The sequence below is a fragment of the Brienomyrus brachyistius genome, chromosome 19 (assembly GCF_023856365.1).
Source record: "Brienomyrus brachyistius isolate T26 chromosome 19, BBRACH_0.4, whole genome shotgun sequence".
Lineage (NCBI taxonomy): Eukaryota > Metazoa > Chordata > Actinopteri > Osteoglossiformes > Mormyridae > Brienomyrus > Brienomyrus brachyistius.
In genome coordinates this window covers 15881151-15893536 of record NC_064551.1, presented here as the reverse complement: position 1 = coordinate 15893536, position 12386 = coordinate 15881151, and the positions used below count along the sequence as shown (strand labels likewise).

The following is a 12386-nucleotide window of genomic DNA, read 5'->3' as shown; positions in this document are numbered from 1 at the left end:
CCCAGTCTGCAATATATATAAGCTATTTGCATTGGCCAGCACCCCTGCCTTCCCACGTGCCCCTCATTTGCCTCCCTGAAATCAATAACCCTAAGGTGGGTTGCCTGAGTTTCCCATCAGTATGCTTGTGTAATGGGATGAAAAATACATCTGTCAAAAGAGAGGTGACAAAGTGTCATGTAATCAATTATACAGGAATGACATCACCGCCACACTGGCACCTTTTACACCTTTCGAAATATCCAATAGAGACTAATGTCCGCTGCGAAAGATCTGTGTTATTTGTAGGAGGAAAACGCAGCAGCGCCTGCACAGACGAATTTTGCACGGATGCCGATCATGATAAAATACAGGTTTGCTGTTGCTTCGCCACTAAGCCCTAAAGGTTGCACGCAGATGGGCAGAAAGCAGCGAAACTCTAACCCAGATAGTATACTGGCAGGATGGTGGCAAACGGTGCATCCATCATGTCATATGTGTGATCCCATGATGCATTGTTTGATCAGTTTGATCATAGCTATAGTCCACCAGGGGTCACATGTACAGGACTTGGGCAGCCCCCAGTACAACCCCCCCCCCCCCCCCCCCCCCAGGGATATTCAGAATATTTCAATAAACAGATAATACTCAACTGGGATATATTCTTTCTTCCCAGTGTCAATGACAGCATCAACACGAGAGACATTGCTGTATTACCATGAAAAGTTTGCCAGTAGAGCTTTGATTTTTATGCTTGTTTTCCATTGCTGTTGGGAACCTGGTTATAGACTGCATTCTCTCTCCACCCACTGAACCAGAAACGTCTGGACATTTGGTCCCCACAATGTAAGGTATATCTGACTCACCCCTCCCCAAACACATATACACACAATATTCATATATTCCTGTCATTGTGGGGACTCTCCATTCATCTCAGTGGGTATAACGGTACTCCAGATTATGATAACCCTTACCCAGCCCTAACTTCAGGAACTGAGTATTATCTGCTTATTGAAATATTCTGAATACCATGGGGGTTTGCACTGGGGGCTGCCCAAGTCCTGTACATGTGAGCGGTGAGCTGACGGAGCTATTGTGCTGCGCTGCCAATGCTGGGCACCAGGGGGCGCTGCGGCTCCTCTCCAAGATGCCGCATCAGATTTGGAGGCGAGTGGTGGGATGGAGACTGCTGTGAAGCTGCCCTGTTACGGCGGAGAGGAGATCCTGGAGATCCTGGAGCCTATCCTCCCCCAGGTGCACCTGGCCGCCTGGCTCTGGCCCAGGCACTGCAACGGGAGGAACTCCAGGCCTCAGTCTTACCCCAGGTGAGCAGCGGGCTTATGCTGCTCTGGCCGCCACTCTGGAGCAACATTTCAACTGGCGGCTGTCAGAAGAAGCCATGAGGAGGAAGCTGGCGAGTCAGAGGAGAGGGGAGAGCTCGGCACTGAGCACATTCACCGCAGATGCATGCGTTTATGCATGGCAAGGTCACCCATGCTTCCCCCACCATGCAGGAAGAGCCGGCCGTCCACATCCATGCCTTTATCAAGGCATTAACACCAATGTGGCTTTGCCAGCATCTCCAGCTACAGGCACCAGTCACCTCGGCTGACATGTTGGTGTAAGTAGAGAGGGCTGAAGCGATCCTGTTTCTGCCAGTACCACACGCCGCAGAACTGTACATGTGACACTGAGACCCCCGAGAAGTGAAGCAGTGCTGTACGAACGATCCCTCCCCTGTGTCTCATCAGGCGGGTTGGTTATGCCACAAGTGGGGCCTCTACGTGGATTGCATTTGCATCGTAGAAGGTGCCTGATGCCGAGTCTCGGGGAACTTGGGGTTTACCGTCACCAGCAGCCCCCCCGGACGTCCTCCCAGGCACTGACCAGCCAGCCCCACCATGGTGGGAAGTGTTGGTGCTCTGGCTCGTTTCTATTCCCAGTTTGTTTTGAAAGGGAAAGGAGGGCTTGGCCTCATGCAGCTAGAGTGGATTACACAGCAGGAAGCGTGACTGGCTGACAGCTGTGACCCCTGCATAACTGGACTCCACTGGCAGTGCCTTCTGGGAGCTGACGCTCCACATCGGCAATGACACAGTGACCCTCCAGAAGGATGGCAACTGCAAGCAAAATCAACAAGCAGAGCAGTGCACTTAAGGGCCCACCTCTCCCTTAACTGGCACTGTTTTGGCACTTGCCAGCCTGCAACTAATCCACCCAATGTAGAAATGGTAGTAAATCACAGCGGTGCTGGTTGAGGGTACTGTTAGATGGGCACCTAGGCATCTTTGTGGCCCGGGATGACAAGTTCAAAGCAACCACACTTGTCCAGCACTGGATTGACACTGGAGATGCCCAGCCCATCGTTGATGTTTGATAAGCATCAGGCAACCACACAATCATACCAGTGAGAAACCAGTGAGTCTGACTCTATGATTTTGGATTCTAGATTTAAGATTTTTGTCACATGCATGAATGTAGGAGTACGCCGGCAGTGAAATGAAATTGCAGCTGCTCCACACTGTGAAATAAAGAAGGTAGAAGGATGATTAAAGCAAATAACATGAACAGAATGAGTATGAATATATAGAAGCGTATAATAGTATACAGGTAGTTCTCGACTTTCCCAGCTAATTTCTTCCAAATTGTCGCTTGTTGACCAAGAACTCGTAAAGAAGGAGGTATTTCCCATAGAGGTGCTATAGAAATGAAATATCTGAAGTTTTTTGCCAAATAAACAAAGGAACCACAAACGTATTATTAGAATTAACCTTTTATCAATAAAATATACGCACATTTAAACAAAAAAAAAATCATGGAGAAAAACCCTTATTTGCTTCGCAGTTTTGGTCACTTTGATTTTCAGCAGATGGGAGTTTTTATCTTCATGTTTCCCTTTCGAAGCTCACAAGCAGCACCTATAATGAACCCAGTGTGTTTTTCCATTTTAAAACCATATAATTGATTTTTGGATAAATCACTGACCTGTCCATTGTTTTTATTCCACTGTTTTGTGTAATGATACAGTCCGGTGTTTCCTACAAATGAAAATCCTTCATTTCCTTACCAGCTAATTCTACCTAAGCAGGAGGGAGGAAACTTAAAATGTTGCAGTTGGGAGTGACGCTGACAGATAATGGCTGTTTACTGTAAAAATCACATTTCTTACATTCCTCAATGATGGTAAAGCTGTACTTAAAATAGGAAATAGATACTGACCAGTTATTTTCTAATTGAAACATTGCCACCACTAGAGGACAGTATACTGCCCTAATACCTAAAGAGGGTCAATTTTCAATGGATATATTTACATATAAGCAGCTAGAGGACTGGCTGAATTTTCGACATTAGAAATATTTTATAAGTGAACACTTTAATTAACACATCTGAGGTTTTCCTTCTCTGATTTTATTTTAATTACAGGTTGCCCCCTCCCCTTTACTCGTCCATAACGCAGTGGGTAACTGCAGGGTCTGTCATCACTAAACTTTGGGTGAATAAAATACAAATGGACTCTAGCAGAACAAAACCGAAAAGTCATGGACGGTTATTTTACGTGCAGATGAAATTCTCCATGGAAACCAGTATCTAATGCTGCTGGGGAATTAACAATGAAGTGGAGGGTTAGGAAGCAGAGGCCTGGTTTATTTGCATGGTGTTTGTAGTGAAGAAAACTCCAGTTTGTGCTTGAATGGAGTCACGTGAATCAGGATACAGTTTTCTGCCTCCGCTGTCATTATATTTCCTTGCCGATTTCCTCTGAGGGCCCAGGAAACTCACATACCACAATAGAATGAGCAAAAATAGGTCCATTTCATTTCTTTTCATGGTGAGCCTCCAACCAGCGACTAAAATATACTTGACTCTATAGCTGTTAGCATCAGAGTCTCCCCATATACTTGGATTTGCATGTAAAGAATTGAATTGAAACTGAATGTAAAGTGTCCAAAGAGATATGGGATATTTGGTGTCCTTTTTGCACTGTAAGTTCATAAACTCTCAGGTTTTTTTGAATGTTTCTGTCATAGGGATTCCAAATCTCGATTTTCCCTCCATTTTGCTGTTTGAACGGCACATTTCCAACACCATCAAGCGCAGTATCCCTTCTGGGAAGCTGTATTTTCCAGTTTATGTCACAATGCTGTGTTACAGGGCAGCAAATTTTTATTAATTCTATAATGTAAGGCAAGGCCATAAAACATTAATTGAAGTCATCAGTGGTGCCTCATGTTAAGCAGTTGCTTTGCCAGCCTGATTACCTGCTTCATTTTTGTATTGCCTAGGACCATTATAACGGGTCATTTGGGCACATACAGCTAACCTGCTTTGCAATCCCCAACGCAGCGTAGGAGTTTATTACCCAGAAGGCCTTGTCTTTGGAGGCTTTGATGGACAGATCGAGTCAAGATTAAGAATTGAAATTGTTTTTATTCATAGTTTTCATTTCCGTGTACAATGCAATAAACAAGGACAATTTTTGAGTAGGATAAAACTAAATGAAATTTATGTGGTGGTTTTAATGCTTCCTGGCAGGCACAGTGGGTCACAGAGGTATCATTCAGCTCCACCCGCCTGTCTGCTGCTTGTGACTAATGATCCGTTATTAGTCTTGCAGCGTAGAAGATAAAGACCTTTCATTTTGCAAGTGATTGCAGACGAGCGTCGTATAAAAAAAAAATCTAAAGGAAATGCAGGTTGAAAGGGCCCTTTGTCATTCAGCAGGGGTGTTTGCACGTGAAATTAAGCTTAATTAACATTGTCTGCTGAACACGGCATCGCACCGGTGTCTGAAATCAGACGGTGTTGCTCAGAGTCACATGGGATGTGCAATCAGGCTCATTTTAGCATTTAAGATCTGAGGGTCTTGTTAGCACGTGGAATTGCAAAGAATACCGGGGAAAAGAAATGCCGCATAATGATGAAGCTGTTTTGTGCACAGATGAGCGCCGAGTGGCGTAATATCTACTGAAGGGGGGGGCTTGCACATACTTTGGGCTGTCCTAGTTATATCTGACTGTCAGTGGGTGCTTTTTATTCCCCAAAGCTGAGTCTGTTAAAGCTACACTTTCGTGCTGTGGCATGCTGGTAGAAAGGAGAATGTTCCAGAAGGAAAAATGTCAGGCCATAATTATTACTACACATACAGGGCATCAAGTCGACCATCATCATCATGAAGGACCTCCATTACGCCAGGGCATTTATTTATCATCATCATCATCATCATCATCATCATCATCAGGGACCTCCATTATGGCAGGACATTTATTTAACATCATCATCATGCCTTTTTCCACAGGGTCATCATCATTATCATCATCATCATCATCATCATCATCATCATCATCATCTGAGCCGGTGCAGTCATCATCATTATCATTAGCCTCAGTAATCATCCAGGGAAGGTGGAGGGGGGTGTCTGAAAGCTGGATATATATAACAGCAGATCAGGTTCCCTTGCTGCAGTTCCTCCTCAGATCTCACACTGAAAGCAGAAGCCCCCGACCGCGTCCCCAGCTCCCGTCAGGCTGCCGGAGCCGCCTCTGGAGGCAGCAGAAGCCCCCGTCGGACTCCCCCAGCTCCCACCTTCTCTCTGCCGGCCTTGGTGCTGCTCTACCTTCGATGGCCAGTGTCGTGAGTATACATATCAGGACGGAAATCACTCCGATGCTCCTGGGCATTTTAGTAAACATTACGTTGTTTGTTCTTGTTTCAAGAGACTTTTAAAGAGGTTGAAACTATTTTAGATTTAGAGAAAACGTATGATGTGTTTTTTTTTTTGTTATTTAATTGTAAAATACTTGAATAGCAATGTAAGAAATGTGAGTTACTAATTGTGCGAAGACTTAGCATGTCTCAAGGTAGTGAGATATGCATGAATATTTGAAAACGTGTTTGTGGTGGGAGGGTTGGATCAGGTATCACCTCAGATCTCTGAGGGAATAGGATGAGAGACTGTTATGTTTGTGTGGTTTATAAGACAAGCTTTTGGCTGTGACTTTTCTCTGTTCCTGGCAGAAACGGGGGTTGAGTCACACAAGACTAAGGATGGAGGACAATGTGCAGGATATTCAGGATGCACAGGGCAAACAGGACTACAGCTCAATGCCCTGCCTGGCCTGTAGAGGGCGTACTCATCTCTTATTAGATCCGCAAGGCAGCGGAGAAGACCCTGCTGGGGTGTCTGGCTTTGGTTGCGGAACGGGAGCAGGGGAGGTGGCAGAGCGAGCGCAGAGGGGTGTGGCTAAGGGCAGGGATGATGCAGTGGCGGGTGACAGTGAGCTGAAACTGCACTCCTGTGAGCTGTGTGGCTTTTCCACACGCTACGCTAACCACGTGAAGCGGCACATGAAGACGCACAGTGGCGAGAGGCCCTATCGCTGCCCGCTGTGCGCTTACGCCTCCGGCCAGCTGGTCAACCTGCAACGGCACGTGCGTGTGCACACGGGCGAGAAGCCCTATGGGTGCCGGCTCTGCGCTTTTGCCTGCAGTTCCCTGGGCAACCTCAAGAGGCACCAGCGCATGCACACACTGGGCAGACATGGCCGTCGTCCCGGCGGGAGCCAGGCAAGGCTAATGGCTGGTCGGCGACCAGGAAAAGGGCCCCCAGGAGACCGAGGTAACTTAAATATCTTCAGAAATTTATAACATGATTCACAACGATCTTAATTTTAGATTCGAGTTAAAAGATCATGAGGAGCGTAAAATATAAAAATTTGATTTAATTACAGTCATTACCCTTACACTAGCCATTAATGAATGAGTCTACCATTACATTAATTACAGCAATAACATTACTTGTTAGTATAGTATTACGATTATCAGTAAATTACAGGCTTCACAATGATTTTTTTCCACATGTAAATTAGATATAACCCCCATCCCCCTTATGTACAGACACTGTGGCACCAAAGATGGTGGCGCATGTGAGCAGCGATGGTGGCTGCCGAAGCTACAGCGAGTCAGGGAGCCCGCCGGACACGGAGAAGCCAGCGAAGGGGGCGGGGGAAGCAGCAGGGGGTGGGGAGGATGGCCTTCCCGGGCTGCCATTTTCATCGGCCTGCAGACTGTGCGGCCGGGACACGGCCGAGCGAGGGAGCGCATGCGGTCGCATCTGCGGAAGGTGCATGCTGGACGTACTGTCCAAGGAGCTCCCCAGGGTCCTGGCCGGCGATGGCGAAAAGGCGTACCAGTGCGCCGTGTGCCCCTTCGTCACCCACTACCCCAACCACCTGGTACGGCACATGAAGACTCACAGTGGAGAAAAGCCCTACCGCTGCTCCGAGTGCGACTACGCTTCTGCCCACCTGGACAACCTCAAGCGGCACCACCGCGTCCACACGGGCGAGAAGCCCTACCGCTGCCAGCTGTGCGACTACGCCTGCGGCAACCTGGCCAACCTGCGACGGCACCAGCGCGTGCACTCCGGCGCCAAGCCCTTCCAGTGCACCGTCTGCAGCTACAGCTGCAACCAGAGCATGAACCTGAAGCGCCACATGCTCCGGCACACTGGCTGCAAGCCCTTCTGCTGCCCCGAGTGCCCCTACGCCACTGGCCACTGGGACAACTACAAGCGCCACCAGAGGAAGCACGGCCGCCCGGCTGGGGGCTGGCTCAGGGTGCGGCTGCCCAACGATGGGGGAGGAGAGGAGGAGGAGGAGGAGGAGGAGGGGGGAGAGGAGGAGGCGCGGCTGGATCAGCTGGAGTAGCTGGGGAAGTGGGTGGACGACACACCGTTGATATGTCACCAAGCAACCGCAGTGAAGAATTAGGACTGATTTATTCTTCCCGCTCACAACGCATACAAGTATGCATCATGGCCGCCACGCATTTTCTGCGTTCATTCTACGCCTCCTAGGTGCCCCAACGCAAGGAGGTAACGCAAGATGCAGTACCACCAAAATACGGGGTGGCAGTGCGGTTACCTTTTGTCACGGAACTATGTGTTTATATACGGTAGTTAGTATTAAAGTAACATCTGATTTTTTTAAGAATGAGTGGCTGTAAGAACTATTATAGAACCAAGATAGAAAATATTTTCTCTTTTGACCCTCTGTGTACAGCGTCTACAAAATTTAATGGCAGTTTAAGTTTCTAAGAAAGCAGTAGCGTGTGTACGAACTGCAATGAAACTCCAACTTAAAATTCTGACTTGTCTACCATAAGCAACGTTATTTTTCAATACAGTTCCGGTTTTTATGAATCTTGGTTATAAAATTCCTCGAGAGGATGGGGTTTACGTTCCACTAGTGCATTTATATTAATATAGGAAACTAAATCTAGCAAGCTGAGCAATTTTAATCACCGCTCCTTTTCATAATAATCTAGTATATATTTAGCATTAGTTTAAAGTTTACCGCCGCTACTTTCGCATGAGCTCTGCATGCGCTCTTCAGTTCATTCCAAATCAGTATTATCCTTGCTGTTTAAATTACTCGTGCATAGACGGGTTTGTGGGAAACTGATTTATTTTGAACTATTTTTTCTTATTGCAGAAAGTACTGAAAGTTCTAGTGTCGTGCAGCCTAATTACAAAATACTAAATACTATGAGATTTATGAGCATAACATGCAATGCAACATTTAACATATGGGGTAGTAAAGTGGTATGTGGCAGAGTGAAGAACGACGCGGAGCAGTGCTTAGAACACTGAGAATGCTGCAGCAGTATTAAAAAAAATAACAACTCGATCAGCGTGGATGCAGTGAATATACATCCTTTCATGGCACAACCTCATAACAAACAAGTGAGAGCGGAAACGAAGGAGCAGGCCAAGATGGTTTTCTGGCCCCTGGTGGACATGACCTTCAATACTCCAGAGAGACGTACGTAAACTACGCGCGCAAGTAGTCAGTACGCTGCTTGCGTTGCGTACGTATCAAATTGCGTACGCGTCCCTCACGTGAAGCATATCGCGGCCCTTAAGGACTGTGGTAAATATCGGTGCTTTTAATCGAGTTGTTTAAAAAAGCTTGTTGTTCTGGGCTTCCCATTGGTCAGTTCATTGTTATGACTGAGTATATCCAACTTAACCTACCTTTACCATCTCCCTTTCCAATTATTATCTTTTCCGAAGCACTGCGTCATCTCATAATATAAGTAAAATAGGCTTCGGGCTGTCCATTTGCACTTCGAATGGAAATTCAGGCTGCGGAATTCAGCGTGAGATTCTGAAGAAGCCATGTGTTTGTTGGAATTCTTCTAATGCGCCGATACACTTCATGCCCTGCCGCTAATTCACCGTCTGGCGCCCAGGCCAGCAGGAACCATCACGCTCCCCGCGGTTCTGCCCCGAGTTCTTAGAGATATGTCAGTCCTTTTGAAAATCTTCCATCGCCGCTTTGTCAGAGTACCAGTCTGTGAAATATATCTTCACTTGCGGAACTTAAGTTGCTCATGAATTTTATCTTTAGGGACGAATATTTTTGAATATAGTAAAACATTTTGAAGAATGTGTTTCTGTTTGTAAAACTGTATCAGTTTCCTTTAGGATAGTAAAGGGAACATGACTCATGTTACTTACATGAATATTTAAATAAATTTTCACCATTTTGATGTCCTTGTGTTGAAATCAGCAGTATCCTGTTTATTTTTGCATTGCTGTAGTTTCCGGAGGTTTAATTTTGTTTTCTTTTGCGACGAAACCAAAGCAGCTGAACACGCCTTCAAATGATTTCTGCACAAGTCTGTACTGTTTTGGGGTAATTTCCAAGTATAAGAAAATAAGTAATGCATGCAACCCTCTTAGAAATGAATACCAATAAAACTAATTTTGGGTCTGCTTACTTCGCCGTGGTAAGAGGTACAATTCTTGCTGTGTGTGTGGAGTTTGCATTTTCTCCTCATTTTATGCGCCTGGTCTCCTGCAGCAAAAAAAACGTTAAGTACGTGACCGGCGTCTGGCCCAGGACGCTCCACGTGACAAGGGCTGTGCTTTATAAGACGCTCCAGGCTCATAGCAAAGCAGCTGGCAGGATGGATGAATGGAAAACCAAATTGCACCAAATCAGCAATATTTCCAACTGACAAGCAATTTGGCAGTGCAGCTTGGTGTGAGGATTTATTTATTGATTCACTGCTTTTGTGAGAAATCAGAGCTGAGATGGGGAGAGCTGAAAACGGAGGGGGGGGAGGGGGTTTGTTGTACGGCGAGTCAACATCAAGGGCACCTCAGGCCGCCTGTCCCCGTCGGGGTAAGGCGCTGACGGCTGGCTCCTGTCCTGTCCACTGATGTGGGGGCTCAATTGAAGGCTGCAAAGAAACCAATGCAAAGGAAAATGGGGGGGGGGGGGCTTTCAGAATCAATACCAGAGCGAAACCGCGGGATCTATGGATGAGTTATTAAATTCAATTTCAGCAGCGCGGTAATGCGGCAAAATAAATTAAATTCCAATACAAAGTATGCGACGAGAACATGCGCTTTGTTTAAATAATAAATAAACAACAGAAATTTCTCTTTTCCATTGCTTTGCCGCCACCTTTTTCAAATGGTATATTAAAACACAGCGTGTCATACATAATGTACGTCTACAGTGGGGCTTCAGCCCTGGGGCAAGAAACATTTAAAATGCATGGGCGGGGGGTGTCTTTAACAGCTCCCATTTCCTGAAGGTAAGGGAAACCTGTTTCCCCAACTCTTTTCTCTTTTATATAATTCACTGCTTTTAAATCAAGTACATGTAAATGATTTTTTTCTTTCTTGTAGTTGAAATGATTGCATCTCTTTAATAGCCTATCCCGCCAAGAGATAAGTCAAACTGCGTTAAACTGTGGAACACAAATTATCTTTTAAAATGTATCTGGCACAGAAATACCTAGACTTGTGTGCCAGCTACATTTAAAACATTTCATCGAATGTCGTCACCGGATTGCCGGCTGTCCATCTCTGATGTTGCGATGGAAAGACTGGCCAAATGGAAACTATACAGACGGAGGCAGACATCATTTAACTAGACCTTCCTTTCTAATTTCCTGATTGATTGGAGGCCCAACTCAAGCGTCATTCCCGTTTCCCTCCTTTTAAGACTCCCTTCCCCTCCCTGCCTATAAACGCTGCTTTAAGGAAGTGGAGTGAGGTACTAAAATCAAGTGCGAAGTGAATTTTCCTCTCGGTTGATGCCAACGCCCTCTTCCTACAAGCCAAAACCAAAGTCTCCGAATGAAAAGTTATACAGGGAGTATGGAGAAGCGAACACCCTAAGCCGATCAAAAAGACAGTTCTATGAATTTAAATGTTACTCAAACGCATGAAATTGCCAGATTTTAAAAGGGGTTCCTCAAATGCAAACTGTTGGATTTAATTTAGAACATTCTGCAAAAAAAACTAGGTTCTCCATTTCCTTGCAAAAAATTAGAATAAGCAAAAAAAATGTAAGAGGCCAAGCTAAAGAATATCAATGCAGATAAGTGGCCAAAGGCATTAACGATGATATAAATGAGATTTATATACAGTCACGGGAAAAATTAAGAGCACTTTCTATATATTTTTTAAATGTGCATTTTAAAATCCTGGTTTAATCCTTGTTCTGCCAGCAGAAGGCTATGCTGAGAAGAATGCTTCCAGGTTCAAAATGTCTAAGACAGCAGTACACAAGAATAAGGTGAAGCAGGAGACACTGGGTACAACCAGACACCAGCCAGGTAAAAGGCTGGTAGGGACATTCTAATGCCAGAGATGATCGTTAACTTATCTGACAGTTTCTCATGAATCGTAGGGTGACATCAAGTGACCTTCAAAAGGAATGGGAAGCATTAAGTGCTGGTGTGAAGTGTACTGATGGGACAGTTCGTATCAGGCTCCTAGAAGCAGGAATGAAGTCCCATAAAGCAAGGAAGAAGTCCTTCATTAATGAGAAACAGGGAAGAACCAGGCTGCAGTTTGCAGAAAAATACATTATTCACAGAGGCAAAAAAATTGCTTTTCCATGGTTGTATGTAGAGGGCTACCAGGGTATATGTAACCGTCATCTTTCACAAGTTTCATTATTTTCTTCCAGTTTTTATTTCTTAAAACTAGTTTTGTGGTTTTCGCTGTTTTATTACCATTACATAAACTTTGGTCTAGGTAACAAATTCTGGAGGAGCTTTTCTTTTAAATCTCCCAATGAATAGAAGACTTTTTTGTAAGAGCGAGAAACTGAAAGCTTGAACGGACCATTAAACATGCGGGGAAAAACATCTTAAATCCAAGATTCCACCGATTCCAGAAAAAAAGTCAACTTCACACCACTAGGGGGCACCATAGTAGTCCATGACAGTGAAAAACAAAATGAAATAATAGAAGTAAATGAACCCACGGAGTTCACGTGTAGCTTCACCTCTCTGGAGACAGTCCGGTTCAGATGAAAGTTACTCATTTGGGTAACACTGCTTTAAACAGTCCTAACCACTACCTCTTACAATCTCTCTCA

General features: G+C 45.3%; 1 protein-coding gene across 1 annotated transcript; it reads left to right on the top strand.

Moving 5' to 3' along the window:
- Positions 1–2283: 2283 nt before the first annotated feature.
- znf513a (zinc finger protein 513a) lies at positions 2284–7685 on the top strand. The gene is made up of 4 exons (XM_048986341.1): positions 2284–2397; positions 5443–5610; positions 5995–6595; positions 6874–7685. The coding sequence occupies exons 2-4, from the start codon at positions 5599–5601 to the stop codon at positions 7683–7685; spliced, it is 1425 nt and encodes a 474-aa protein (XP_048842298.1). The 5' UTR covers positions 2284–2397; positions 5443–5598.
- Positions 7686–12386: the final 4701 nt, after the last annotated feature.

Coding starts and splice junctions, on each gene's coding strand:
- znf513a (XM_048986341.1), top strand. Junction 6,596..6,873: donor AGGGCCCCCAGGAGACCGAG/GTAACTTAAATA, acceptor CCTTATGTACAG/ACACTGTGGCACCAAAGATG.